This window comes from Drosophila hydei, unplaced genomic scaffold (genome assembly GCF_003285905.1).
Source record: "Drosophila hydei strain 15085-1641.00,03,60 unplaced genomic scaffold, DhydRS2 tig00008134-arrow-pilon, whole genome shotgun sequence".
NCBI lineage: Eukaryota > Metazoa > Arthropoda > Insecta > Diptera > Drosophilidae > Drosophila > Drosophila hydei.
This window is the reverse complement of record NW_022045843.1, coordinates 824,168-851,892: the sequence shown is the minus strand read 5'-3', so window position 1 is coordinate 851,892 and position 27,725 is coordinate 824,168. Positions and strand designations below refer to the sequence as shown.

The following is a 27,725-nucleotide window of genomic DNA, read 5'->3' as shown; positions in this document are numbered from 1 at the left end:
GCTTCATTATTTACTGATTAAACTCGTACGTATTGATCGATCAATATATTTTTCTTACTATATTACGTTGACGTCTTTCCGTGTGGAACTCTTTATTATCAAAATACAAATTACTTATCGAAAACAGTCTGGAATAATATTAAAGAGATATTTAATATCTGCAGACTATAGTATATAGTGGTAATTTTACATGTAGGTAAATATAGTGCACCATAATTACATAATAATCCGTAACATTAACATTAACAGCAACATTAATAATAATATTAATATTAACATGAGCATTAACATTAACAACATACACATTACCTCTTATATTAACAATATATATATATATATATATATATATATATATATATATATATATATATATATATATATATATATATATATATATATATATATATATATTAAAAGCATTAACTTATATATAATTAACACATGACAATTTATTAATAACTAATAAGTTAATGATGATTAACAAAATTACCATTAATTATTTTTTTATAATTATCATTAAAACAAATGCTTAAAATTATTATTAAAACTAATACAATTTTGGTTAACATTATTATTATAACTAATACAATTTTGCTTAAAATTATTATTATAATTAATACAATTTCGCTTAAAACTATTATAACTAATACAGATTTGCTTAAAATATGCTTAACGTATTATTAACTATTTAAATACTTACCACACACTCAGACGAAGAAGAGGAGCACTGCACTGCACGACTGATCACCAGCAGATCGGGGATGCGACTGAAGAAGCGCAACAGCCGGCTTGCCCTTATATAGGCCCGAGACTCCCGCTCAAAATCGAGCTCAGCTAGTTTTTTCACTCGATCGTTGAGCGACCAATGGGAGAATCTGTCTACTGCTTTGTCAAGCCTACTCTTCTCAAATGTAAGCAAGAAACGAATGCTGCTGCATACATTTGCACCTCTCTTCTGCTACTCTTTTGAAGCTCTTCTGCTTGCTTTATTAGCTACAGTGTTTGTCAAATTTACAGACAGGATAAGCTTCTTTCTGTCTGTTACATATATTTTAATATAAATATTATATTATATATTCTCAATAATTATTCTCGAAGACGCCTCCTAGTAATAAAATAAAATAAAACAAAATATATTTATAGTTATATATCATATATAAATAATAATAATAAAATATATATATTTCTGATACACAATATTTATTACACGATCTGCTATAATACTTCGGAATTTGGAAATAGATAAGAAATGTAGCCAATATATCATCTATTGTTCATAGACATAACAATTATTCATAGCAACTGAAATGGAATGATTTATTTATGTATTATTAAATTACTTAAAAGCTAATAATAATTATGGGCTGCCTTCACAGATGCCTTATGCTACAACACATTCGTAAATCATGTTACGAGATATACATATTTATCAGATTCTATCAATGTACATTAAATTAATTGGGTATTGGTTCAACAATAGTTCAACATCTTAAGGACTATAATTAGTAAATGAATATCGATATCTATTAAAATCTCTGTTGATGGCGCAGTTAGAAGTACCAACTCTCGTAGGTGCCTACCCAGGCCTGAATGTAGGCGTACGAGGGAAAGCTGTCGAGGTGTGCGCCCAGCCCTTGAGATCTTTGGATTTCATGGTGCACCCAATGCCCACCGATGCCTATTTCCAAGGTGGGCGTGTCAAACGTTGACGTACTCTTCTGCAAATTATATGAAGGCTCAATTATTGTTCGAAGCAGTTAGTTAAAGCCTGACGAACCTCAACGTCGATGGTGAACTCAAGCGCACTATTATCTAGACCATAAGAGAAATATACAAAATATGGGGGTGGCTCATTATTATTAATGAGCGTCTCATTGAAGGACCAGTCCAGCAGCTTGGCACTGTTCTTGACATTCACAAAGATGGTCATATGATCGGGACCTGCCAAGGAAAAGTTAAACCGCCTTTGCATCGAGTTGTCCAGCTCTGTTGTTTCCTGTAAAATCAGACTAGGATAAGGTGCCGGTATCGCCGGCTGCTCCTTTACCGGTACCCAAAGACTATATTCGCGTGCGCTGTGCCAACGGTGATTGTATAAGGGCATGCCGCAGAACATTTCCTCATCGCAAAATTCGCTGACCTTATGTGGATTTCCAATCGTCTTAATTTCATCTGAATATTAAGAGAGAATATAACGATTTTGAATATTACACGAACTGCTCAGAGACAAACCTTCAGCTATATTGAAGCGTCGATCCTGGGGATAGACATAAAGGCCGCTCTCATCAATGCGTGTGGAGCCATCAGCATTATGCAAAATGCGATGTGCATGCTACAACAATGAAATAACTTAGTATACCCTTCAAATTGTGTACTAATCTCTCCTTATGGCTCAACTTACAATCATTGCGTAACGCTGCACAGACGTCTTGGGCTTGTATGGAAAGCCTGCATCAGTTACTGCAATGATGATGAACAGAATTGTGCCCGCCAAGAAGCAGAGGACAATTGTTCTCGTCTTGCGGAAGAACATAATCAGCGGCACCTGTGTCCAATATCCAAGATCGATATAGATCGTAAAGACAGTTAGATGTTAAGTACTTACAATAAAGCCGGCAAACATAACCGAAAACAGCCACATCATGAGAGCTATGGATATATCGGGATTAGCTGTTCCGCCAGAGCGTCCTCGCATTGGTATCAGTGTCTTTAGGGCCACTGTGCAGATGTAGGTGAAGTATGTGAAGGGTAGTATCTGACAGACCATGACAGCAATGGCAAACCAATAGGCTACATAAAGAATGGTAAGAATACTTGAATAGTTGAGTCAACTGGCTTAAATACCTTTGCGATGCCATTTGGTAACCAGGTTCACAACCAGAGCCACAATATCGAAGAGCACGCACAGCATAATAAAATAGGCCGATCGAATGCTGAGGGCTGTCAGCACGATTATCAGCAGAACCAGGCAAACGCAGTGAGAGTGCATGAAGAGCTGCACGCGAAAGCCCAGACTGAGCGGGTCCTTTTTGGTCTTCTCGAGATAGAAGGCGGGCAGAATGCTCATGCCAAAGATGATTGGAAACACGTATAGACCGATTATTAGCCACATCTGTGTAAACCAGCTGAGTGATCGATTCACACCGTCCATGAAAACAGCCACGAGTAGAGCCAGTCCTAAGGCCAGGCCTAGAGAGACCAGCTGTATGCCCAAGACAATACCGAAGCGTACCAAGACGCCCTGAATGCTGCAGCCAGATCGCACGGACATAAAGTACACGGAAATGCCGATCGCCAGGAGCGCAATCGCGCCGACAATCATGTTAATAATTATGTTTGTGGTTGCCGTGTAGAAAATTATAAACCAGCCCAGGAAATCATAGAACACATTGTGACCTTCGGCGTGAGCCTGAAAATTTGGAAAGTTTGGATCATAAAATAGAAAGGCAAAAAGCCGCTTCCTTTCAAGGCCACTTACCGCAGTGTCATCCAATTCTGGAGCATTTGCCAGAGCCCTGGCCAGGGCCAACAAATTATCACCGGTGTGTTGAAAGGAGGCACGCGGAAAAACATTGACTCGATCGAATTTGGTGTGATAAACATAGCCATTGAAGATGTACGCCATGTCCAGGCCGGGCACACCTCCATAATCGCGAAAGATGCGAAAATCTGTGTCTGATGGTATCAAACCAGCGTGGAATATCTCCTCGGCCAGAGTGTTTGCAAAGGGATGCGGCACCTTGCGATAGTATTTCATGAGCCAGGGATGATTGGGCCCAGACTGAAACAGAATCTCTCGCCCACCGCTGCCTGCCGAATCCAGATTAATCAGAGCTCTGCGTAAACCGTAAACATTAATAGATATTCAAATTAGTGCACAATTAATGTTCACTCACTTGCAGTTCTTGGCCCATTTGTGCTGCGTTATGAAGGCGTGTGACGCCTGCAGTGGATTCTCCTCGGCTCCATTGAACAGAAAGACAATGGGATGGGCCAGCGGCTCATCTGTTTTGGCAATGACGCGCATCACTTCTAGCATGGTCGCAACCATGGAGCCATCATCGCCAGCACCCGGACTGCCGGGCACTGAGTCGTAGTGGCTATTGATCAGCAGATAGTTCTCGTTCGTGTTGCCCTTCTCGCTCAGCTTGACGACCACGTTCTGTATGCCTTGGTACATGTTAACCATGACCCAGTGCATATAAGCACCGCTTGCCTGCTGTACATCGATCTCGATCTCAAAGCGATCGAGCGCCTGCGCCTGCACCTTGTCCACTTCATCCCTGATAAACTGCACGGTGGTTACCTCGTTGGCCACACTGCCCACCACGCGTGGCCCGATGCGAGTCAACTCAATGAGGGTATCCTCGGCGCGCTGTGCAATGAAGTCTCGTGGATGGGCAGCCTCATCGGTGCGGGCCAGCGGCTTGGGCATGTGATTGATCTGGGTGTTGACCAACGACAGATAGATGATAAACCAGAAGCCGAAGAAGGCTGGCGCATAGTACCATTGCAGCTTCTTGGGCACCTCAAAGTCCACATCGATGTGGTACTTGGAGTTGAACTGCACCAAAATGAAAGAGATTTAATTATTTGACCGATTATTATTGAACTGAAAGTGCTTAATTAGTAGCTTCAAATACTATTTATAGCCAGTGGACAGCTAGTCGCTATCTAATCGTAGAACAAGTGCTGGGAACGAGAGTTCAGCCGCGCCCACTACCAATGTCAGGGCTAATCGAAATAATGATCGAACTTTAGTGTTTGCCTGGCACGTTTATCATTTGGATTGCATTCCTTGTGAATTGGCTATGGCAACAAGCCAATTTATTTGCCCCCTGGGTAGCCAATTGAACTCTTATTGTTTTATTGGCTTGCTTCTTGATAAGCTGTTCTGTTGTGCAAATGTTGGATTTCAACTGAAAACAAATGAAACGAATGCCTGACTTTGAAATCGAATATGTCCCAATTGCTATCTGTGATTCATGTGGGCGTGTGGACAGCGTTTCATCGCACTTGTGCGATTATAATTAAATTGCTGCAATAAATTGATTAGGTTTCGAAAATCGCCAAACATTCTCCACAAAGTGCAACAACAATTTGCAAAACGAGCGGCTGCTTTGATCTTCCGCCTATAGCAAAAGTAATTGGACTTATCTAATAAAAAACCGATTAGCCGCAGTGCTTGATGGCAGCAGTAGACTTCACTTTGTCCATTGCGATAAGTTAAGATCTAGCACACGTCCGAAACGTGCCTATCACTTGAGTTAACTGATTAAGAATTGATCGCTTAACCTGCCTTAGATTACAAATAATTAGGCATCGCAATTCTTAATTTAGTAACTTTATCTATTATAAAATTATACTATCGAAAAAATGTCAGCCGACAATTCAATCAATTTTTATCACCATTAAAATATGATTTAGTCATTAAACATAGCTTGGAATATTTCAGTTTGCTGACGGTAGTCTCAGAATTAAAATGTATTTAAAAATACTTAATATTTCGTTTATAATTCTTAAAATATTTCTAAAGTCATTAGAGCATATCTTAGATAAGTGACATCAAACATGGAATTAAGTTCTGCTTAGGTATAAACATATTATGGGAATACAATTCCCCTGATGTATGAAAACCAATTGAACTCTAATAAGCCTAGAAAGCTTACTCTTACTCATATACACAAGTTTGTATCATATTCATGTTTTTAACACTAATAAGCTCGGACAATTGACACTATTGTTATTCAATTAAAAATTTTCCATAGCATCAGTTCTGCAGCGTCAAATGCAGGGCATTGTGTAGAAATATAATAAGCTAACTCTTCCTACACATACTATATAGCTTACCCAGTTTCAACTGAATTTAAGAATATGGCATTCATTAGATTAAGCAATAATCGAGGCTTGAATCATTTTTGCTCAATTGTCCAAGAACTGAAATCGTCCATGGATAGCTGTCTCCATTGGCAAATCGTTTAAACTCTCATTAAAAGGTGGAAATTTAGATTTTCTTCAATTCAATAATAAATAAAAGTTTAAGAACACTTCAACTAAATCTTAAAATTACTAAAAATATTTAAAGCTTTCTAAAAATCTTCACAAATTATTTAATTTAATATCAGACAACATTTACATTCACACTTAATTTTATAAATATTTAAGTAGCTTAAAGACGTGTTTCTTTAGAGATTTCAATTAAATTTTAAGTTCCAGAAAATGTAATTATCAAATATGATTTAACTGCTCTCAATAGCTTTCAATACGTACAGTCATTGTAAAATGTTTTGAAACTGGAATATATAGAGATACTCGATTATCACTGGTATTTATCCTTTGAGTACTTGAACACTGCACAGCACTGGATCGGCTAGACGATTTGGTGGATCGTTGACGTCTTTCAGCCGTCGCTGGAATTGCACAAATGAAGCGAATGCGAATTGCACGGCGTTCTTAAAATATGTATGAGCGCAAAGGTGTTTACTGAAGCACCTGGAAATGGCCAACGTCAAAGTTATCGTTAGGCACTCAATATCTAATGCTGATACGATAAACACGCGCAATTATTGTTGCCTCGACTCGAGCAGCGAATTCGGCATGATTTTTGTCTTAATGGATGTTATTATCGCCGTTGTTGTTGTTGCTGTTGTTACGGTAGTAAAGAGGCACCTGTGTAGTAGTCCATAGTGTGTTACGATTACGTCTTGTTGTGTTTTTGCACTGTTTTTATTTTTTTCAGTGTGTTTTTGTTTCTTAACGGGTTTTATCTTTATGACGAAGAAATATGATATTCTGTTTGGGTGCGAAATACTTTTTCGCGCTGTTGCTGGCGGCGTGGCACCTTAGAAGTGTTTGCACTGTACCCAGTTTATCTATCTAATAACCGAATGGCATCGTTAGAGTGTCACAGTCAATAAATACTTTTCACTAGCTCTGCTCCAGGCCCTCAGTAAGCGTCATTACGATGCCTCACCCACTCACTGACTAACTGACTAACTAACCAGCATCGATCCAGTCCCGAGCCCAGATACATTCACTGGCATAGAGATAGTCAATAGGCGGTTGTGCCTGGCTGCCTATGGCACTTGTCTCTGGCCTCTGATTTTGTAATGCATGTTCCTCTATAGACTTGACTAATTAATTTTTGCGCTGTTTTGCCGTTGATTCCATTTGAGTTTATGTGTCATTCCATTCTTTTGTTTTCCCTCCGCTTGGCGCATTGGCAAATTCTCGCGTTGGGCTCGGATTTTGGAACTGGGCGGCGCAGCGAATTACTTTGATTTCGCTTGATTAACAAATTGTTTTCATTATACGAATCGTTTTGTTTGCCAGCCAGCCCATATATGTATGTGTGACTGTGTGTGTGTGTGTGTCGACTAAGTTATGCTTGAATGCATTCAACGCTGGGAAATTGACTCGTCCGAACTATCCGAAATTATGTCAAATACTATTTTCGCGCTCGACTGCGCGACAACAGCGACAAGTGGCAGCAGCGCAGCTTCATTTTTAGAATATTCAAATAAATCCCAATTTGTTAGAAATTGTAGCAGTGCCTTTGGCAGCTTATCGAACATCTTCTAAAAAAAGATTGACTTAACAACTCAAGATGGAAAAAGCTCTTTAGGCTCTATATATGCCATCTCTAATTGTAGCAAGTCAGAGTGATTTAATGCATGACTAGGCATCTGCTTTAAGCTGCCATAATCAAATTTATACTATATATACTATAAGAACTAAAGCAAAAGTAAAAATCTACTTTTATGCAGTTTGAATAGTCTCAATATCGATTTATTTTCTCAAATTTCTACAGTCCTTGATTGAAATGTAAATACCGAATCCACTGAGCATGTGCATGGGCTAAAGTTAGAGAAAAGAAATGAGCAAATGTTGCACAAGCAAGCATACACAAAGGCAGTGTAAATATTTCCACAAACTTTGTAGAATTAGAATTTCAAAAAAAAAAAAAATATATTCCCCAGCGCACACTCAAATTTCTTCAATTCCCACAATGTCACGAATCTTATTGCAAAAATTCGCTTGTTGGCGAGTTCTCATCTTACGTTTCTCAAGGTCGCAAGTATAAGATTGCCATAATCTGAATTACTGCCGATTGGCACAATATATACACATACTTATATACGAACCCATAGCCGAGGTATATGCCATTGTATATATATTTTTATAGCACACGATAATTGCGATTATGTGCGATTCCAGTAAACATATGAAAACAAATTTCAAAATTTGTAGTCAGATGACGCATCTAGTAATACTGCGTTATTTATACATTTAAATTTTATTTCATTAAAATATTTATTATTCATTTGTTTTGCACTGAAGCCTGTGCGCATACTTATAAGCGTGAGTGTGTGGCTACCGCATGAAAAATCTGTGCTCAGCTTTGCCTGAATTGCACAAAGCATAGAAATCAAATAGACTGAGAACTTAAGAGCTTGAGTCCTAATCCACTAGCTTTTGAGAACTTATCGCCAAGCAATTATCAATTATAGCCGTAATTATAGCTAATTATTTGTGAAGTCACAGCCTTATCGCTCTGCGAATTGCTGCCAATATCCATCGTATTCGTATCGATATGGATTCGCGCGTCGCTTCCTACACAATGATAAACAATTCCTACCTTTGAGCTCGATCCGCTGCTAAAAAGGCGAGGTGTGGAAGGCGCCTTCTCAAAGAAAACTTCAATAATAATAAAATAATATAAATGAGTTGTATAATGCTAATAGAATCCTATGTAAGCAAATGCTAAATTCAATAATGAGGCTGGATAGAGGCTATCGATCATGTATTTAAATACTCAACAAAGAGTTATAAACCTGAGTTGATTCTATGAAAAATCAAGTATTATTTAGGGAATCATTCGATTTCCAGAAAATGAAAACTTATTTGTGGTTTATGAGTGGTAATTGAGATATTGTAAAGAGCAATTGAAATTGCCCTCGCAACGATTAAGTCGATAATGTGTCTAATTCAGTGAGCTTATCATAAGCCCACGAGCAGCTCTTGAGGTTCAGGCACTAAAAATCCATAAATTGGGGAATCATGTATATATAATTGCTGCTAATCGTGAGCTAACTATTTAGTATGCGAACGGGCGATACGCATAACAGAAGTTTGATTAACCAGTGCCTGGATAGGATTGGGATTTCGAACAGTTCACCTAGTATTCTGTATTGAACATTATGTCGAGCTGCAGCAACGACAAAAACAACCTGAACAACGACAACGACGATGACAACGACAACGACAACGACAACACCATCATCAAGTGAGTTCGATGAGCACAACAAGTTCTCATTTGCTCTTATATGTGGAATGCGCGGTGATCTCTTGCTCTTTGCCACTGGGCTGTCTCTCTGACGCGCTCTCTCCTTCTGCGTCTCCTGCTGCGCGGCTCTGTGCCCGGCCAGACGTGCGGCGACCGTCGAAGGCGACAGTTGTGGTTGTTGTGTGTGTTCTCGTGTCAGCTGATGGCACATGTTGCTGCCTCTGACGTTGGCCGCCTTTCAGCATTTTATATAAGCATATAGAAAAAAAAAACAATACAAAAATCGAATACAAATATTCGCGTCAATTTTCATCAAGTGTTAATCAGCATAAATAATTGTGAGTGTAAATCATTAAATAGGAAAGAAATAAGAAAAGGATCGTTCATTGGCAACAGTTAAGTGCGAGTGCAAGTGCGAGTGTGAGTGTGAGTGTATTCAAACATTTTGTTTGGCTTCTTGTGTTGGCAGTTGGCTGCTTTCTTTCAACAACAATAAACACGACCGCAACTTCCTTTGCGTCTGTCTGCTCGCGCTGGTGTTTGTGTGGCAAGTTGCAGACGCTGTTGCAGAGCGTCAAGAGGCAGGTTATTGACTTCTTATGTTGCGGCCCTTGCGGCACATGTCGCACATTTAGCTTGCAGCATGTAGCTGTATCTGTATCTGTATCTGTCAGTTACTATAGATGGGATTGCCTCTTCCGCTTCGTTTCTCTATCTTCGAGAAAACCCAAATAAACGTTGTTGCTGTTGCTGTTGCTGCTGCGGCTGTTGTTGTCACAGTTGATTGCCGTCGCCTCGCCGATTGTTTGGATTTTCTTCCCATTTAGATAGCCTTTAAATAGAATTTTCTTTAGCCTCCCCCACACAAGTCATTTGCATGACTCGTTGGCTCCGATGCGTGTTATGCTTTGTTTATTTCGATTCAACTCTGTGGGCGTGACCACACAAAGATGTGTGTAAAGCATATGAATTAACAACAAACAACCGACACTAAGACCGAAACTCAAATTGAAATTGAAACTGAAACTGAAACTGAAACAGTAGCTGATTAATCCACTTGCTTGCTAAATTGATTAACCACACGTCCCAGCACCGCATCACGATGAGCTGCGTGCACTGTGCATTGAGTGTGCTCCACTTACACATTCATCCCGCTCCCGTTCCCTCTCCGTCTCCGTCTGCGATGCGAATTTGTTGTTGCCTTTGCTGCGTTTCGGTCTGACGGCCGCACTTAATCGGCGCAGCGCAGTTGGCCCCTGAGGGTCATGAGGCGCATTTCTATAAATGGGTCGCTGTCGCAGGGACCCCAATTGCATTTTGCCTGCACTTTAATCGTCAGCCACAAGCACAAACTGCCTCTTCACTCTCTCTCTCCCTCAATAAAAAAAGAAAAGAAATGAGAGCATCCAACACTTTTCTGTTTATAGGCTAAGCGAACTGCAGCCATTTGGCAGAATTCTTTGTATACAAATTTTGTAGTATTTTTTTAGCTATGCGTCACATTCAATTTGGTTTAGCACGGGCTGCACTTCAGAGGCTTTCTAGGAGGGAACTCTGCATAGACAGAGGTATTATGGAAAAGCTAGAGGTGAAAGCTTTTGTTAACTTGCCTAGCGCAGAGCTTAGAGCTTTTGACGCCTAAACTTAACTGAGATTCACGTGAATTTGTGTGCCAAGGCATCAATTTTGGCCTACTTTTATAGGGTATTCGAGATTCAATCTATCTGCAGCGTCGTCAAATGCTCAGCTACACACAGATAAGTCAAAGAAACGACATATAGCAGATCATTAAAGCTAAATATTATGCGCTCAGTTCGCTATAAATAAAAACGAAATCAAAATTTACAAAATGTCCCGGTTAATTTACGGTTGCTTCTTATGTCTAGAATCATTTCAGAAACGAATATTTGCTCAACATTTATTGTTTTCATTAGCTTTTTTCCTGTTTACGAGCTAAACGCCACATGGAAAAGCAGAATATTTTTGGGGCAACACATGTGGCCGCTATGCTCAGCTTGATGCTTGTTACAGAACTAAAACAATCGATGACAAAATCTCCCAAAAGATTAGGTTTGCAGAAAGAAAATGACGCTAGTCCTGATTGTGTTGCCTTATCACTTCAATGAATTTTCGCTCAGATAGGAAGAGGTTCTCGCCAACTCCGAACACATGTTAACGATTTCCCAATATGATATTAGTTACGAACTCATTTGGCTATCTGACGGTTGTTTCCATTCCAATGAGTCAATGGATTTTGAGTACTTTTGATTGATTCGCCCAATTTATCACAAAGGTGTCACTCGGCCTGTTTCGAGTGGAGTCCACTTGAGAGCCGCAGACATCGCCTGTTCAAGTCAACCGATTACCGTGTCTATAGATTTTCGGGTATTCAAGTGGGTGGTCCGACAAATCCCAACTATTTAATCGCTGATTGTGGCCAAAGTGACTTCCCGATGCCTGACTGTGACGGGTTCATATTTAGGCGTCATCACTGGACAATCAATTAAGTCAATTGCATAGCCGATGGTGCGATGGGGTAGCGCCATTTTGCACACTCACTCGATATTCATTATTCATTAGTCATTATTCATTTCAGCTGCAAGATGAACTCCAAATATGAGAACATGAAAATCATCTACAATCGCAGTAAAATTGGCTGGTACTGGGCACCGCTCTTTGTGGCCTTCTGGTTCCTGCTGTATTATTTGGTGGTGGTGCCCAGTTTCCACAGTATGCCGCCGCTGAAGACGGTGCAGGACGAGCTGCAAGAGCCGGGTCAGTTTATTGGCGAGCGTGCGGAGGGCACTCTGCTCCGGCTATCGAAGATTGGACCCAAGGTTGTTGGCAGTGCGGCCAATGAGCAGGTCGCCGTCCAGTTCCTGCTCAGCGAGATCAACGACATAATTGAAGGCGCCCGCAACGATTTATATGACATTGAGAAGGACGTGCAAATAGCATCCGGCAACTACTTGCTCTGGTCCATGGTGAACGTGTATCAGAGCGTGCAGAATGTGGTTGTTAAGCTGTCGCCCAAGAATCCAACCACTGAGGCGGCCCTGCTGATCAACAGCCACTTCGACTCGGTGCCAAGCAGTTCTGGTGCGGGTGACGCTGGCATGATGTGCGTCATCATGCTGGAGGTGCTGCGCGTTATAACCAAGTACGAAACGCCACTCACCAACACGCTCATCTTTCTGTTCAATGGCGCCGAGGAGAATCCGCTCCAGGGCTCACACGCATTCATTACGCAGCATCCCTGGGCACAAAATGTGCGGTAAGTTGGCCAGCGGCAAATAGTTTCTTACTTTAGTTATATTATCATCAAAACGCTTACAGCGCTGTGGTCAACCTGGATTCAGCTGGCAGTGGCGGCCGTGAGATACTCTTCCAGTCTGGACCCGATCATCCCTGGCTAATGAAGGTTGGTTCTTAACAATAAACTTTGCCTCTGATCATCTTTAACTACTTCAACCCCATTCAGTATTATGGCAAAAACATTGCACATCCATTCGCCTCGACCATAGGCGAGGAGCTGTTTCAGAACGGCTTCATACCCTCAGAGACGGACTATCGCATATTCCGTGACTATGGAAAGATTCCAGGTAAAACTGCAACTTATAATTTCTCGATGAAATCTCATAAGTCTTCTTACAGGTCTCGACATGGCACAAATATTGAATGGCTATGTTTATCATACGAAGTACGATCGCTTTAATTTAATACCCCGACGCACCTATCAGCTGACCGGAGATAATTTATTGGGCCTGATCAAAGCCCTGGCCAGTGCACCCGAATTGGAAGATCCAGCGGTGAGTCTTGGACCTTGTCTAGTTTTAGTTTAATGATCAAACATATTTTACTCAGAAATATGCTGAGGGTCACATGATATTCTTCGATGTGTTGGGCTGGTTCTTTATCTACTATCCGGACTACGTTGGCGTCATTATCAACATTTGCGTCTGTGTCCTGGTGCTCGTTACGATTGTCGTCTATATCTGGAGTATGGCCAGCAATACGGGCATGTTCAGACGGCGCATCTTTGCCAAGTTTGGCATCCTGGCGGCGCTACAGCTGTGTGGTGTTCTCTTGAGCGTGGGCCTGGTTATTTGTATAGCCCTCTTTCTGGATGCCGTGGGTCTTTCTATGGCCTGGTTCTCGCAGACGTGGATGATCTTCGGCTTGTACTTTTGCCCCATGTTCTTTGGTCTTGGCATACTACCTGCCATTTACTTTAGTCGCACCAAGGAGGTGAGTTTCTTAGGCCATTCAGTTTCAAGCTCTTCTTATTAACTATTTACTCAATTCACAGCACGGTCTTCCACTTGGATATGGCATTCAGCTGCTGATGCACTCGCATTGCCTAATCTTGACACTCATCACAATCATAATGATATCCTTTAATATACGATCCGCCTTCATTCTGCTCATTTGCATCGGCTTCTACACGCTCTCAGTTCTGCTCAATATGGCCACGTGTGCACATAAAACAAGTGAGTTAATTAATTATTAAGAAATCATATTTAAATACTTAAAATTGTTTACTTTTATAGATTTCCTGTGGCTAATTCCTCACTGTCTCTGTCAGCTGCTGCCCTTCATGTTTTACACCTATTGCTGCTATGCCTTTTACGTTGTGTTTGTGCCGATGCAGGGACGCGAGAGCGGCTCGAATCCGGAAATACTCATCGGGGGCTATACGGCGCTGTTCTGCTTGCTGCTGTCTCCCTTTATAATACCCCTACTATGCCTGTTCCGTAAATCAAAGACTATCATCTCACTCTTTGGCTTCTGTACGCTGCTCTTCATTATTCTGGCTGCCACGCCTGCAGCTTTCCCATATGTGGAGAAGACAGCCGCTCAGCGATTCTTCGCTGTGGTAATGCACATTGAACATGGCTTGGTCGTAATTTATTTAATTAATATATTCTAATTTATTTATTCCTCATACAGCATACGACCCGCACCTTCCACAATGGAGACGCCGCGCTTTCTGTTAACCACACCGATTCTGGTTACTATGTGATGCCCGTGGATCGGCATCCCAAATCGGTGGACAGCCTCCTCTTCGATGGAACCAACTTGACAAAGGCAGATCGTAGCACATGCGACACGGAAATTATGTGTGGCTTTCCCATTTACAGCTCACGTTGGGTGAAGGCAGTGTAAGCATCAGAGATTGCCCAACCAGATCATAATAAGTAATTACTCTTGCGCTGCTTACAGAGATAATAGCTATTGGGTGCCAGGTCCCGAGCCAAACAAAGACTATCTGCCCACATTGCGCATAATAAACAAAGAGAGCACCTCGAGAACGAACATAATATTCACTCTAGAGGTTGCTGGGCCGGATCACTTGAGCATATTCATCGACCCCATGGATGATGCGAAGCTAGTGGACTGGACCTTCACCAAGGAGCCGTTGGAGAAGTCCCTGCAGCCGCCCCACTACGTCTATTGGTCTTATGCATTGGATCCGACACCCCTGCGCTTCAATTTGGAATTTGAGGTAAGTTTTTGTGGAATTGCCTTTTGAAAGGAGTTAAATCTGACTTTACTACTTGTTAACAGCACGATAGTGTGGATTGGTCTGGCGCTACGTTCAGAATCGCCATCATGGGTCATAGAATACACGACGATATGTTTATAGACAAGGACTTTCGAGAGTTTTTGGCCAGGTTTCCGCCCTGGGCGCATGTCAACTCATGGATCGGCTCCTACAACAGCTGGCAACTCTAAGAGCAGCAGAAATATCTGATATTCACTCACTACTTATAGTTCGGAAATTCTGAACTGTTGTTAAGTTTTCGCATTCATCCATACTCTAGGCACAAGCGAACGTCCAACGAGCAAAAAGTTGTATTTAAATTATAAATTTAGAACCTAATTAAAGTTATCTCCCGTTTTTGTGCTCTATCTATCGGAAATAAGATTAAAATTGTATTTAAATATATTTTAAATAATTAATTAAGTCACAGAGCTCAGTTCAACTAATCGCCAGTCGTTTCTTTAAAAGATCCAACTCTCATACGAAGCGAACCAGTCGGTCGTGTATGTCCAATCGGGAAAAGTGCTAAGGAACTCCCGGAACTCGGGCGTGTAATGTTCCGGATGATAGAGGAAATGAACGCTCACTGCCAGCTTGAAGTATGGCCCAGCTGTGTTGGCTGCATCGTGCTCCAACTCCAGCCAGAAGTTGAATGGCTCCGTGACCATGGAGGAGACATGGTATATGAAATAGGGAGCAGTATGGCCATCCACCAAGAGGGTCTCGTCAAAGGACCAGTTGGTTATCTTCACTTTTTCCATAGGATCAACGTACATAACAATGCGATCGCCAGCCTTGAGGCTGAACTCGAATCGCTTTTTGTTCAAGCTTATGGATTGCCTTGATATTTCGGCGAGCTCTGTGGTAACGGGAAACACTGGAGCAGCACTATAAATCCAGCGTGCGGAATCCCTGGAAGACGGATTTCATGTAGACAAGAATATTGCAAATATAAATGAATTGAGACCTACTTCCAGTTGAGCCAACGTCCACTATAAAGCGGTAGACCACAGTAGGGCTCATTGGCACAGTTATTCTTGAGCCAGATCTCGGGCTCCACATTCTTAAGCGTTGTATCGTACAGCTCGGAGTATCGAGTATCCACGGGCTGTATATAGAAGCCATTCTCCTGTGTGATAGTGTCATCAAAACTGTGCAATGTGCGCTGAGTGTGCTGAAAGACACTTGGAGTTAAAACTAAGAACTTTGCGAGTCGAGCTAAAGAAACTTACCAGGACATAGTAACGCTGCGAGGCAACATCCTTCTTGAAAGGAAAACCCGCTGGTGTCGCGGCTAATATAATAAATATGATGATTAAGACACCAAACATTGAGATGAAAGTCTTCGATTTGTGGAATTTTTGTAAAATTGGTACCTGAAGAGAGGATAGGGGTAAAATTAATCTATCGGTTCAACTAGAAAACACCTTTAAGCATACTATGAATCCAGCAAAATGCATTGTCATTAAGGCAATGAAGGCTGCGATCAGCATATCTGGCTTGCTGTCGGGGCCATCGCGTCCCTGCATAGGCACAAATACCAGCAGAAACACATACATCAAATAGGTGTAGAAGAAGAAGGGCAACAGCTGGCACAACATATGAACAGTCATAAAGAAGCTCTCTGAAGAGAAGAATTCATCAATGGGTAAACTTACAAAATATATATATATATATATCACTTACTCTTGATGGTCAGTCTGAGGATAAACTGCACAATCATCGAGACTGTGTAGAAGAACAAGCCAATCATGGGAAAGAAGGCGGAACGTATGCTCAGCCCAGTCAGGAGAAGGCAAATGAAGACAATCAAAATGCAGTGGGCATGCATGAAGCAGGCAATGGTCTGATTGAGCTTCATGTATGACTTCCGTTTGGTCCAGCCTATGTAGTAGGCGGGCAGCAGGCCCAATCCCAGGAACATGGGGCAGAAGTACAAGCCGAAAGTCATCCAAATGCCATAGTACCACGACTCACCCAGGCCAACAGCACGTATGAAGACGGCCACGAGCAGGGTCAGTCCCCAAGCAATCACCACTGCTCCCAGCTGCACGAGGCAAATGATGCCGAAGCGCAAGGCCACAGCTTTGGGCGTGTCCACTACGTTGTCCTTGGTCATGAAATAGACGGAGAGTCCAATGCAGCCCAGAGCAGCCAGGGACACAACAATATTGATGGCAATACTGGCCGATTCGGTATAGACGACAATGAACCAGCCGAGATAGTCGAAGAAGACAGCGTGTCCTTCTTCGTGGGCAGCTGTGTCATCGAGCTCCGGTGCATTGGCTAGTGCCCAGGTCAATGCCAACACATTGTCGCCTGTGGACTGATAGGTGCCGCGCGCCAGATTCTTGAAGTTATCATATTTGGTATGGTAAACATATCCATTGAGAGCATGCGCCATGTCCAGACCGGGCACGTTGCCAAAATCGCGAAATATACGAAAGTCCGTGTCGGAGGGTATAAAGTTATTTTGAAAGAGCTCTTCGGCGAGGGTTATGGAGAAGGGATGTGGTGCATACTTCTTGTAGTAGGTCATCAGCCAGGGATGATTGGGACCCGTTTGAAACAAAACCTCACGACCGCCTGATCCCGTCGAGTCCAAGTTGATAAGCGCCCTAAAAGAGATCACTTAGTTAATCCAGGAGTATTTAATTGAAGAGACGGAGTCTACGCACTTGCAGTTTTTGGCCCATTTGTGCTTTGTGATGAAGCCATGGGCACCTAGCATGTTGGCCTCCTCAGCGCCATTGAAGAGAAAGACGACGGGATGAGCCAGCGGACGCTCAGACTGTGCGATGACGCGCAGAGTTTCCAGCATGATAACCACCATGATGCCGTCGTCACCAGCAGCCGGCGTCTTCACCTCCGAGTCGTAGTGTGAGTTAACCAACAAATAGTTGTCGCTGGGACTATCCTTTCGTGAGATCCGTACCACTACGTTGGACACATTGTCATAGCTGGTGGCCGCATCCCACAGATAGAAGGCGCCCGAAGAGTACTGCACCTCCAAGTCGATGTCATATAGATCTCTGCGCGACTGCTCCACAATCTTTTCCACCTCCCGCTTCACAAAATTAACGACGTGCACCTCGTTATTTATCGATCCAGTCATCTTGTTGCCAATCGCTGAGTACTCGGCCAGCTGAATCTTGGCACGCTCGCCAATAAACTCGTTCGGATGATTGGCTGCATCCCGGACATAAATCATCTTTGGATATGAGAAAAAGCTTGGAATGGCGGACACATAGAACAGTGTGAACCAGATAACGCAAAAGATGGGCGCCCCATACCAAGGCCACTTATCGCTTCTTTTTTTGCTGCCAGATGTTAAGTCAACGCTGGAAAAGGACATCTACGAAAGACTTGTAATTAGACCATAATAATAATACGAATGTCCGAAAGCCCTTCAAACTATTCTGTTAACTGCTAATCATTTTGATAGCTTTCCCATTAAACTGGCCTTTCGTAAAAGACTTATTATTCAAAAGAATTATTATTAGTAAGACTTAGACTTGAGAATTATTTTCAATTAGGTTTTTCTTAAGAGCTTTCCTTGGAAGGCTTGAGATTCGCGGAAATTATTAGTTCCGTCTCTTCCACTGAAACTTCCACTTTATTCGGCCATTGAAATGAAAGTTAAAAAATTACCTTTTACTAGATGAGATTTATTATTATTTTTGGCACTAAACAGAAGAGTTTGAACCGCAGCGTAACACATGAGTTGGAAAACTGACACAATTAATGGAATTCAAAGCAAACATTTCGACTCTCTTTCAGTAAGTTGGGGGCTTATCGCCGATAATGTCTTGTAGATTACGATTTGGCGATAACATAGGGCAATTTTGGGGGGTTTATGGTTTGATGACCAGCGGCTAGATTAAGCTTTATGTCGGCATATATCTTATTGCCGAACTAAACTAAAGGAAAATAAATATTTATAATGCTCGATAATCATTAGCTTAAAAAGGAAAAAACATTATTTAGAGAAAGAAAAGAAAAACAACAGAAAATACTTAGTCCAAATTAGTAAAACAAAATTCAGCTGAACCAGCTGAACATCATCCATATAAATAGCATTGAACGAACTGTCGAAGTCATATCAAGCTCAAAATTGATAAACTTTTCGAGTGTTTAAGGGGAAAATGACAGATTCAGGACGATACCGACCTAGCTACGGCGACTTTCAGTACTCGACTGAGCAGAGCACCCGATATACACTGATTCATCTGATTTTATTTGTCATTTTCTTGGCATGCTTATCGACGGTAGGCAACGTTTTGGTAGCGCAACAACAATTTTATTTTATCCGGGGTATCCGGAATTTATTTGAAACGCCGGGCCATATGGAGGATGGAGGCCACATAGCTTTCCATGACGTCGTTACAATTTCAGACTTCTGGGAATATTTGGAGTTTGTAGTCATTCCCATGCTTCATGGCGACGTATACAATCAATCTGCTCCTAATGCTCGTGGCATAATTAACAAATGGCCGATCTTGAGTAATCGCTTAGTACTCAATGAAAATCTACTGCTCGGATCGCCGAGGCTCCGACAGGTGCGTGTCAAAGAGGGCACCTGCCACGTGCACCGCTCACTCACGCGATACTTCAACGAATGTTATGCGCCCTACACGATGGCAGCTGAGTTCACTGAGCCGGTCTATAAGGGGTAAAGCTTTCGGATAGTTGCAGAAGTCCAGATTATAAATTTCCCATTAACGCACAGCACCAAGTTTTATACAATGAAGGAACTGCAGACCAATCCCATCAAAGGAACTCTACTGACCTATCCAACCGGAGGCTATGTGAAATTATTATCATACAGGGGGGACACGAGTCTCGCGATCATTCGCCATTTGAGAAAAATTAAATGGCTAGATCGTGCTTCGCGTGTTGTCCTGCTTGAGCTGAATATGATCAATTTGAGTTTGGACCTAATACTGTCCACTAAGTATTTCCATTTGCTATCCAGTAGCTAATCATAATGTTGATAACGACCTACAAACTGCAGATTAACGTTCGAGATTATGCCGACAGGCCTTCTAAATAAAAAGTACAAGTCGCAGTCATGCCACACAAATCTAATGATGAGCGATGGCATCGCAATAAAATGCGCCATTACAATCTATATAATTAATTTATACTATACCTATATTGAGATCAAAAAATTTGTTCGCATCGGCTTTAGGCGTTATTTTACCAAGTTTTCAACATATCTATTTTTACCTAGTATTTTCGTAAGTTCATTTCAGACCAATTTCCGCACATATATCTATGTATCTGCTAACCAATAGCAACTATTTTTTTCAAACAGATTTGTTATGCGTTGATTTATCTACATTTACTGTCGATGTATTATGCCGTAATATTTCACATTGCAGTTAATTCGAAAAATGTCTCTTATGTTCCAACGGATTACCTGTTCAATGTATTTTCGGCTCAGCAGATCCTAATCGGACTCTTGGTCTTTTTCTCCTGGAATTGCCTGCTGGTGTACATGGACTGTCTGCGCATCCTAAGAACTCTTGCCAGCGCTACGAAAATGGTAAGGGCTAAATTATAATCTGCAGCTAATTGAATGTTAAGCATTTAATCCGCTTTAGGCTTTAGCCGATTTGAGTGCATTTTTCATCATGCTCTCCGTGGCATTTTTGGGCTATGGACTCCTTGGCTTCTTCCTGTTTGGCCTTGATAATGGCAACTTTAAAGACCTCGGAAATTCCCTCTTAACAATGGTGCGCATTGTGGTTTACGATTTCAACTACTTCGAACTGGAGCAGGAGTTTCCAGTACTGGCTCCCATATACTTTGTGACTTACGTGATATTCCTATACCTAATTGTATTCGTAAGTAATTTAGTCTCGCATTGCCAGCTAATGCTAAATGATTTTTGTAGAATATGTTCATGGTCGTTATTATCATGGCCTACCAAACAGCCACAGAGATGGTCGCCTTCAAGCCCTCTTTCTTATTATACTATTTAAGAAAGCAACTTTATCGGATTAGCTGTGGTATTTGTAAGCCTGCCGAATATCCACAGTTGGGTAAAAAACAGGATTCAAGCAATAAGCTCAATTTAAAAGGATTACGCCAATTGTGAGTTTTAATCGAGACATATTTTAATTAACTTTTTAATTATTTAATATTTTTGATGGCCATTATAGGCAGCTCATCAGAGAGTATACGGAAGTTGAGTTCGAGATAAATATGTATTGAAAGGTATTTATTTGACTGAGTTTTTATTATATTTCTTGACTTTTTGCAGACTACATTACCGTCTGGACCTAATTGACGAAGTATTTCATAATTTCACTAATACTATCGACGATATAATAGGAAATGTGAAAAGTGAAAATAGGCATCAAGTGCAGAATCAGCAAAGTGAATTATTAAGTAAAAGCAATTGAAATTAAAATATTTGTTCTTATCAGAAACTGCACTCAGATTGCATACTAATAAACTAATATACTCGTTCACACCTGTGCACAAGAATGTAGTTCTAGCTAAGCGTCTAATCAGTGCTTAACCCGGCAGCAAAAAACATTTATAACTCAGGCCATATCTAAATGACGGCACTATGAGGTAGCAGCAATACGTCTGAATATCTTCAAATTCGGTTGCCGCTTGATTTTGTTAGTCATGCCATATACATATTTCTAGTTGGCTATCACATCCAAGGAATCCATATACCCCGAACTGTAGAATATACCATTCTTAGACAGTGATAGTCACATTAATTAGCCAGACTAACGGACAGACACCTTATCTAATTTCCTGTTTGGCTTTGTCATTTATTGCTTAAGCATATTTCATGTTTCGCTTTTTACCTGCATTACGTACAATATACATATTAAGTTTAATACTATTACATATATATATATATAGATATTGTATAGAACAGCTCAAATATGTTTAGTATAACCACGTCTCATAGGACGCCGGCCAGGGCGTTGCGTCCACATAGCTGGGAAAGCTATCGAGGAACTTCTTGAAGTCTGCTGTGTGCAGTTCCTTGTGGTGATTCCAATGGCCATGCAGGCCTAGTTCGAATGTAGGTGTCCTCCAATCGCCATTGGGTTTCTGCAAAGTATAAATATGATAAATTTGAGAGCGAGTTGCGAGAAGAGCACAGAGCATAAACTGACCTCAAGCTCCACCCAGAATTTCAGTGCGTCACTGTTGACGCCATACGAAAAGTAGATGTAGTATGGTGGCTTAAAGTTGAGACGCAGGGGTGCTTGGTGGAAAGACCAGCCAACAACTCGGGCGCCATTCTGTGGCTGTATGTAGATGCCCATATGATCTGGGCCAGTGAGTTCCATTTCAAAACGCATTTTATTAGCAGTCAGCTGCTTCTTGGAAACAACCTTAGCAGCTGGCAGTGGGCCCAGTACAGGTTCCGATGCGGGTATCCACAAACCATGTTCTCTTTAATGATTAAATGAGTTCATGTGGAATTGGCTGAGTTTAAGGCTTTGACTCTTACCTGGTCTTGTGCCAGCGCATGTTGTACATTGGATAGCCGCAGAGGGTTTCCTTTTTGCACTCGTCTTTCACAGATCTGGCCATAGTCATGTTTATAACCTTGTCTGCAAGAGTCAAATTCTTCAGATATTGTAAGAGCTCTTCTATCAATAGAATACCTACTTTTCACGGAGTAGGTGCGTCTGTCTTGTGGCATGATGAAGTAACCAGTTTCGGAGCGGCGAACATTGTTATGCTCATCGTGGAAGGTACGCTTGGCGTGCTGTAGGGATATGACAAATTGATTTCGAAGTTCCTTCTAGGATATCGCTGTATCCAACTCACCAATACTGAGAAGCGTTGCACACTTGTCTCTGGCCTGTAGGGGAAGCCCAAGGGAGTAGCAGCAATGATAATGCACAGCAAGGTGATGCCCAGCAGGCTACAGATAATGGTCTTCGATTTGCGGAACATGTGAAGCATGGGCACTATGAAACCAGCTACAAGCAGGCCCACTGCAACGCTGAAGACAGCTAAAATCAGGTCCGGGTTCAGCGAGTCGCCGAAGCGACCGAACATGGGAATAAAGGTGGCCAAGAAGCTGTGCGAGAAGTAAACAAAGAACAAAAAGGGAGGCACATAGCACACAATGTGCGGAATGATCCAGGCAACGTCTGCAAAAATGAAAAGAGAGCAAGAATTACGCCCAAGCCCATCGAGCCACTAACTGATTTAACTTACTGCGGCTGTGCAGATTGGTAGCCAGATTGAAGACGACGCCCACTGTGTAGAACAAACAAGTCAACATTAGGACGAATGCAGAGCGTATGCTGCAGATGGTCAGTATCAGCGTGAGCAGCGCCACGAAGAGGCAATGACAATGCATCAGCAGCTGGACACGTTGTCCGATCGGTAGGCGATCCTAGAAAACAGCGTGTGAGTCACAATTTACAATCAATCAATCATCCACTGTACTCACGGTCGAGGTGTAGTGGAAGTAGAGAGCAGGCACAATGCCCAAGCCGAAGAAGAAGGGACAGAAGTACAGTCCCAGGACCAGCCAGTTCTGTGTGAACCAGGAGAGCGGTATATGCACTAGGTCCATGAACACAGCAATGATAATGGGCAGAATAGCGCCCGCTATCACGCCCAGGATGAGCGCAGCAAACGTGTGCAGGGTGCGCTTGAGCAGTTTGCTGAGCTTGAGGCCCGAGTTGTTGGCCATGAGCTTGATGGCAACGGCACAGGCCACAATTGCGCCAATGGATACAACCACATTGAGAATAATGCCCTCCGTTTCGGTATAAAAGACCAAGAACCAGCCCATCACATCATAGTAAACGGTGTGTCCCTCGGCGTGTTTCTGAGTAGAGACTCAAGATGATTCCAGCTTGCATTTAAAATAGATGCTTTAGATATTACCGAAGTATCCTCAAGCTCCGGTGCACTGGATATCTCACGGATCAGAGCCAGGAGATTGTCACCGGTGTTTTGGAAGCTGCCACGTGGAATGATCTCAGCGCGATCGAACCGGGTGTGATAGACGTAGCCGTTGTGCTGGTAAGCCATGTCCAGGCCGGGCACTGCGCCATGATCGCGGAATATGCGAAAGTCCGTGTCGGAGGGTATGAAGTTGTGCTGGAACATCTCCTCGGCCATGGTCGAGGCATAGGGATGCTTGATGGCGCGGCGATAGCTCTTCATAAGCCAGGGATGATTGGGACCGGACTGGAAGAGAATCTCACGACCACCATTGCCAGCCGAGTCCAGGTTGATCAGCGCTCTGTCAATGAAACGAAATAGGATTTAGAGCCACTTCAGATGAGGAATAAGCCTTGATCACCCACTTGCAGTTCTTGGCCCATTTGTGCTGCGTGATGAAGGCGTGAGACGCCTGCAGCGGGTTCTCCTCGGCGCCATTGAACAGGAAGACAGCCGGATGTTTGAGAGCATACTTTGATTTGGCAAGGACACGCAGAGTCTCCAACATGATGGCCACCATGGAGCCATCATCGCCAGCGCCCGGGCCCGCTGGCACCGAGTCGTAGTGGCTATTTATCAGTACGTAGGTGGTGCTATTCGAGCCCTTGGGACTGATCTTCACCACAAAGTTCTGTATGCTCTGGTACATGTTAACTGCATTCCAGTGGATGTAGCTGCCGGAGGCCACTTGCACATCCACCTCGATGTCATGGACAGCGCCCAGCTCGGCGCGCACCTTTTGCATGGTGGACGTGATCACCTGAACGGATCCCATTTCATTTTCGCGGCTGCCCACCACGCGTGGTCCCAGTGCCACCAGACGCTGCAGGTTCAACTCGGCGCGCTCGGCGATGAAGCGTTCCGGGTTCTTGGCCTCATCTTTTATGCTGAGCGGGCGGGGCAGATGATTGGAGGCCGGTATTGATATGGCACAATAGATAAGCAGCCAGAAGCCGATGAACGCGGGCGCCCAATACCATTTGATTTTCTCACGGCTGACAAAAGCTCGTTCGCAGCAGTTGGCCTGCTGTTGGCGAGTAAAAAAATCGGCAGTAATGGGTTAGTGGTTGAAGTGGTTGCGGGCTTTTTGGGTGGTTCGTGATGTTTGTTCAAGATATGACTAGGTGAATCAGTTTTTAATTAAAGCATATTGAACACTCTTTGGGTCGCATATAATGTGTTAATAGTTCGATTTAATCCATCATGACTTTATCTTATCGCCGGTCCACATAGCTGCGCCGGTCCTCTGTGCAGCTGTTGCCACCGAAATTATTACCGCGATAAGCCCAAATGAAGGGTATACGACTGTTTCTCAACCCCGAAATGGCAATGGGAGTTGCTCCTGCCACAGAAATGCGACGGCTAAAATGGCAACTGTCTGATAAGTAATCGAGACACAGAACTCTTTCACATTGCACCACCCGAATTAGCTAATCTTATCAATAGGTATCTACAAAACACTTAAATGTACATTTGAGCACATTCTTTCGACACTTGTACTATTTGAAGGGCCACCCCTGAGTCCAGCTCACCTCGTCGTCTTCCAGATGCAACTGTCGCCCTGTCAGCAATGGGTCTGCATTGCTGGCGTCTGTTGTCGGCGTTATGACGCGTCGACGCAATTTCTTTTCACTGCTCATTTGATCTGTGCTGTTTGCTTCTTCAACCGGTCCCAACGAGCGTTTCTCTATACACAAGTAAATATATTATATACACAAGCGACCTATGCTCTCGCTCTCTCTTGCTATTCCGTTCTCTCGCTCTCTTTGTGTGCAGTGCGAACTGCTCGAAGCGCGAACCAGAACGAACCGTTCGACTTGTTTAGAGGCTCGCCACTGATTGACGGACTGACGATCTACCACTCGTAACGTTTGGGCAACGACTGAACCTAGGGAACTGCTTTGACAAGTTTTGCAGTCGATACCGATATACGCTTATCTTATCTGAATGGTCTTTGGTTCCCTAAAAGACACAGCTGTGCTGCGCTACACAGTGCAGCATATGGGCCTCCATGAAGCTCGAGAATCGAAAGCCTTGGCATATTTATTAAACGTGATTTATTGCAATAGCAAACTCCAATTCAGATATGTACCCGGGCCATTTTGAGTTGGTATTCATACTTTAAGCTATCTTTTTTCCATCTCTTTTTGGGATAAACTGTTTGAAAAAACAATGTAATATGTTTGCTCATGGCAGAGTTTTGTTTTCGGACTTTAGTAGATTAAAAGTCCAGCCCGTTCAGTCATTAGTTGGAGCACACAAGTGCGTATCGCATATTGCGATGCAGCACGTCAGAGTGAGACTAAGTTGTGTAACTACAATGCCATGACCTATGCTGTGGCACGTCCTGCACGAACATTGGGATTACCAGCAAAAGTTTTGATTGTTTATAATTTGTACCTTGGCAACTTTATCCTGTGCTTCACTGCACATTGTAACTCGTCCACTGGAACGCTTAAAATGTATATTGACTGCCACCGCTGCTTGTGGCTCCAAAGTGCGCCCTCGACTAATCCCATCAGCATATCAAAGTCTCTGTTTAAGCGTCAAGCCAAGCCATCACTTGACTACGCATGAAATGAGAAGGCGACACTTCTTTAATTACTCCCTTGACTCGAATATCTGTGCAATCCACTTAGCGGCTGGCAGCCCATATTGTACGTGTTTACTTCTCAAATGTACATATGCCTAAATAAATAATACGATTTGTTTAATATTCAATGAGACATCGATGAGCTCTGAGTACGTTTGGCCACGAAATTAGAGACACGCAAATATGATGCTAAATTTATAAATAAGAAATTTAATTTATAAAAGTATGCTACGGTACTTAAGACTAGCACATTTGAGCTACAACAAACTGCAGTCGACTTTACCGCTTTAAAAATAAATGTATATAATATAAACAAAAATAAATAAATCAAATAAAAAATGAAAATATAAAATATATGCAAAATTAAATTCATAATCTAAAAGCTTCCCATTCAAGCCGACTTCTTCCAGTTAGACTCCAGCCAGTCCCATGCTCTGGCCTCCTTCATACTCAATTTAAATTCAAATATGTTTTATTTTTGGAATTTGAATAAATAGATTTAAAAATAGATTGCAATGACCCGAAATAAAATCTTTAATTACTACATAAATAGAATTTGTAATATTCTAGCTGTTCTTACCTCAGCAATTTATGCAGCATACTTTCAAACTCCTAATTTAAAAATAATTCTCTTAAATTACTAAACACAATTAAAAACATAAATAAAATGCCACAAAATATTTTTGCATACTTTTTGGCTTTATAATTAAACAGAAATGCTTTCTCTAGTTTTGAGAACTTGTTGCTTATCAAAAAACATAAGTCTAATTGGCAAACTTATGACTATATTAATATAACAAGTTTGTTTTCATTGTCACCTTGCTTAATTGCACACCGAGAACATTTGCATATAAAAATATTACGTATACCCACGCACGTTGCTGCCCTCTACTAGGAATTGCACTAATTTTCTTGCATTCCACGGAACTGTGTCACGCCCTTCTGACTCCCCGTGCAAATACGAACTGATGCTGTCGGTGGACACGCACTTGACAGAGGCCTAGGACGCGCCTACGCACACACACACACACACAAGTATGGCGTCCCGCTTGGAATTGAGGACAGAAAACGTCGAACCAGCAACTCGCAAATTGAGGGCGGGCGGGTGTCGATCCACTTGCTAGTGTCATTCAACCTCAGTGAAAAGAAGACACACAGACACACACACACACATACATACACAATTGCAGTGTTGGTTAGTTGTAGCTGTACTATTTTACTCTCTATTTATGTTTGTGCGCGTGTGTGTATGTGTGTGTGTGCTTCATATATTCATTCATTCATGTCTTGTGGCCCACAAATTCGTAAACAAAACGTTCATCCGAATATTGGTCAAAATGAAATCGATAAAA

At 42.2% G+C, this 27,725-nt stretch overlaps 5 protein-coding genes across 10 annotated transcripts; 2 read left to right on the top strand and 3 right to left on the bottom strand.

Annotated features, from left to right (window-relative positions):
* Nucleotides 1-1,218: 1,218 nt before the first annotated feature.
* LOC111603848 (endoplasmic reticulum metallopeptidase 1) lies at nucleotides 1,219-10,732 on the bottom strand. Of its 2 annotated transcripts, none has more exons than XM_023321636.2 (9): nucleotides 10,429-10,732; nucleotides 3,897-4,564; nucleotides 3,479-3,836; nucleotides 2,845-3,409; nucleotides 2,606-2,790; nucleotides 2,402-2,545; nucleotides 2,233-2,332; nucleotides 1,778-2,172; nucleotides 1,219-1,718 (listed from the first exon to the last, which is right to left on the bottom strand). In XM_023321636.2, exons 1-9 carry the CDS (start codon nucleotides 10,600-10,602, stop codon nucleotides 1,551-1,553), a joined length of 2,757 nt encoding a protein of 918 aa, XP_023177404.2. In that variant the 5' UTR covers nucleotides 10,603-10,732; the 3' UTR covers nucleotides 1,219-1,550. The 2 variants fall into 2 exon arrangements, with proteins under 2 accessions (XP_023177404.2, XP_023177405.2); XM_023321637.2 differs by lacking the exon at nucleotides 10,429-10,732 and adding an exon at nucleotides 6,271-6,977 and having other exon boundaries at nucleotides 1,551-1,718.
* Nucleotides 9,094-15,203, top strand: LOC111603849 (endoplasmic reticulum metallopeptidase 1). Of its 3 annotated transcripts, none has more exons than XM_023321638.2 (11): nucleotides 9,094-9,286; nucleotides 11,883-12,560; nucleotides 12,623-12,707; nucleotides 12,768-12,888; nucleotides 12,941-13,095; nucleotides 13,151-13,534; nucleotides 13,596-13,776; nucleotides 13,837-14,162; nucleotides 14,237-14,448; nucleotides 14,510-14,792; nucleotides 14,855-15,203. In XM_023321638.2, the coding sequence occupies exons 1-11, from the start codon at nucleotides 9,201-9,203 to the stop codon at nucleotides 15,020-15,022; spliced, it is 2,679 nt and encodes an 892-aa protein (XP_023177406.2). In that variant the 5' UTR covers nucleotides 9,094-9,200; the 3' UTR covers nucleotides 15,023-15,203. The 3 variants fall into 3 exon arrangements, with proteins under 3 accessions (XP_023177406.2, XP_023177407.2, XP_023177408.2); XM_023321639.2 differs by lacking the exon at nucleotides 9,094-9,286 and adding an exon at nucleotides 9,419-9,624; XM_023321640.2 differs by lacking the exon at nucleotides 9,094-9,286 and adding an exon at nucleotides 9,419-9,681.
* Nucleotides 15,204-15,278: 75 nt separating this feature from the next.
* On the bottom strand, nucleotides 15,279-18,540 carry LOC111603850 (endoplasmic reticulum metallopeptidase 1). The gene is made up of 7 exons (XM_023321641.2): nucleotides 18,483-18,540; nucleotides 17,510-18,186; nucleotides 16,518-17,449; nucleotides 16,271-16,455; nucleotides 16,064-16,207; nucleotides 15,803-16,005; nucleotides 15,279-15,743 (listed from the first exon to the last, which is right to left on the bottom strand). Exons 2-7 carry the CDS (start codon nucleotides 18,184-18,186, stop codon nucleotides 15,293-15,295), a joined length of 2,592 nt encoding a protein of 863 aa, XP_023177409.2. The 5' UTR covers nucleotides 18,483-18,540; the 3' UTR covers nucleotides 15,279-15,292.
* Nucleotides 18,541-18,918: 378 nt separating this feature from the next.
* Nucleotides 18,919-21,280, top strand: LOC111603819 (polycystin-2-like). Its single transcript, XM_023321580.2, has 8 exons — nucleotides 18,919-19,503; nucleotides 19,561-19,785; nucleotides 19,846-20,071; nucleotides 20,149-20,379; nucleotides 20,438-20,680; nucleotides 20,731-20,930; nucleotides 20,999-21,043; nucleotides 21,100-21,280. Exons 1-8 carry the CDS (start codon nucleotides 18,977-18,979, stop codon nucleotides 21,239-21,241), a joined length of 1,839 nt encoding a protein of 612 aa, XP_023177348.1. The 5' UTR covers nucleotides 18,919-18,976; the 3' UTR covers nucleotides 21,242-21,280.
* A 331-nt stretch (nucleotides 21,281-21,611) lies between these two features.
* Nucleotides 21,612-26,228, bottom strand: LOC111603802 (endoplasmic reticulum metallopeptidase 1). 3 transcript variants are annotated; one of them, XM_023321552.2, is made up of 10 exons: nucleotides 25,313-25,649; nucleotides 24,146-24,807; nucleotides 23,721-24,081; nucleotides 23,278-23,661; nucleotides 23,040-23,220; nucleotides 22,644-22,972; nucleotides 22,482-22,581; nucleotides 22,321-22,423; nucleotides 21,980-22,262; nucleotides 21,612-21,914 (listed from the first exon to the last, which is right to left on the bottom strand). In XM_023321552.2, the coding sequence occupies exons 1-10, from the start codon at nucleotides 25,418-25,420 to the stop codon at nucleotides 21,747-21,749; spliced, it is 2,679 nt and encodes an 892-aa protein (XP_023177320.1). In that variant the 5' UTR covers nucleotides 25,421-25,649; the 3' UTR covers nucleotides 21,612-21,746. The 3 variants fall into 3 exon arrangements, with proteins under 3 accessions (XP_023177320.1, XP_023177322.1, XP_023177321.1); XM_023321554.2 differs by lacking the exon at nucleotides 25,313-25,649 and adding an exon at nucleotides 26,181-26,228 and having other exon boundaries at nucleotides 21,747-21,914; nucleotides 24,146-24,804; XM_023321553.2 differs by having other exon boundaries at nucleotides 21,747-21,914; nucleotides 24,146-24,804.
* Between the last annotated feature and the right edge of the window lie 1,497 nt (nucleotides 26,229-27,725).

What these genes read in the sequence shown, in the direction of transcription:
- LOC111603849 (XM_023321638.2), top strand. Translation starts at nt 9,201, where the DNA reads ATGTCGAGCTGCAGCAACGACAAAAACAACCTGAACAACGACAACGAC. An exon ending in ATCATCCCTGGCTAATGAAG is followed by an intron (nt 12,708 to 12,767) that starts GTTGGTTCTTAA and finishes AACCCCATTCAG; the next exon opens with TATTATGGCAAAAACATTGC. An exon ending in TGACTATGGAAAGATTCCAG is followed by an intron (nt 12,889 to 12,940) that starts GTAAAACTGCAA and finishes GTCTTCTTACAG; the next exon opens with GTCTCGACATGGCACAAATA.
- LOC111603848 (XM_023321636.2), bottom strand. Translation starts at nt 10,602, where the DNA reads ATGCAATTGGGGTCCCTGCGACAGCGACCCATTTATAGAAATGCGCCT. An exon ending in TACCAAATGGCATCGCAAAG is followed by an intron (nt 2,791 to 2,844) that starts GTATTTAAGCCA and finishes TTCTTTATGTAG; the next exon opens with CCTATTGGTTTGCCATTGCT. An exon ending in TGCAGCGTTACGCAATGATT is followed by an intron (nt 2,333 to 2,401) that starts GTAAGTTGAGCC and finishes TCATTGTTGTAG; the next exon opens with CATGCACATCGCATTTTGCA.
- LOC111603850 (XM_023321641.2), bottom strand. Translation starts at nt 18,186, where the DNA reads ATGTCCTTTTCCAGCGTTGACTTAACATCTGGCAGCAAAAAAAGAAGC. An exon ending in CCTCAGACTGACCATCAAGA is followed by an intron (nt 16,456 to 16,517) that starts GTAAGTGATATA and finishes TCTTCTCTTCAG; the next exon opens with AGAGCTTCTTTATGACTGTT. An exon ending in CGCAGCGTTACTATGTCCTG is followed by an intron (nt 16,006 to 16,063) that starts GTAAGTTTCTTT and finishes AGTGTCTTTCAG; the next exon opens with CACACTCAGCGCACATTGCA.
- LOC111603819 (XM_023321580.2), top strand. Translation starts at nt 18,977, where the DNA reads ATGACAGATTCAGGACGATACCGACCTAGCTACGGCGACTTTCAGTAC. An exon ending in GACCTAATACTGTCCACTAA is followed by an intron (nt 19,786 to 19,845) that starts GTATTTCCATTT and finishes TACAAACTGCAG; the next exon opens with ATTAACGTTCGAGATTATGC. An exon ending in GTTGAGTTCGAGATAAATAT is followed by an intron (nt 21,044 to 21,099) that starts GTATTGAAAGGT and finishes GACTTTTTGCAG; the next exon opens with ACTACATTACCGTCTGGACC.
- LOC111603802 (XM_023321552.2), bottom strand. Translation starts at nt 25,420, where the DNA reads ATGAGCAGTGAAAAGAAATTGCGTCGACGCGTCATAACGCCGACAACA. An exon ending in ACGCACCTACTCCGTGAAAA is followed by an intron (nt 22,424 to 22,481) that starts GTAGGTATTCTA and finishes TGACTCTTGCAG; the next exon opens with ACAAGGTTATAAACATGACT. An exon ending in ATGCGCTGGCACAAGACCAG is followed by an intron (nt 22,263 to 22,320) that starts GTAAGAGTCAAA and finishes TAATCATTAAAG; the next exon opens with AGAACATGGTTTGTGGATAC.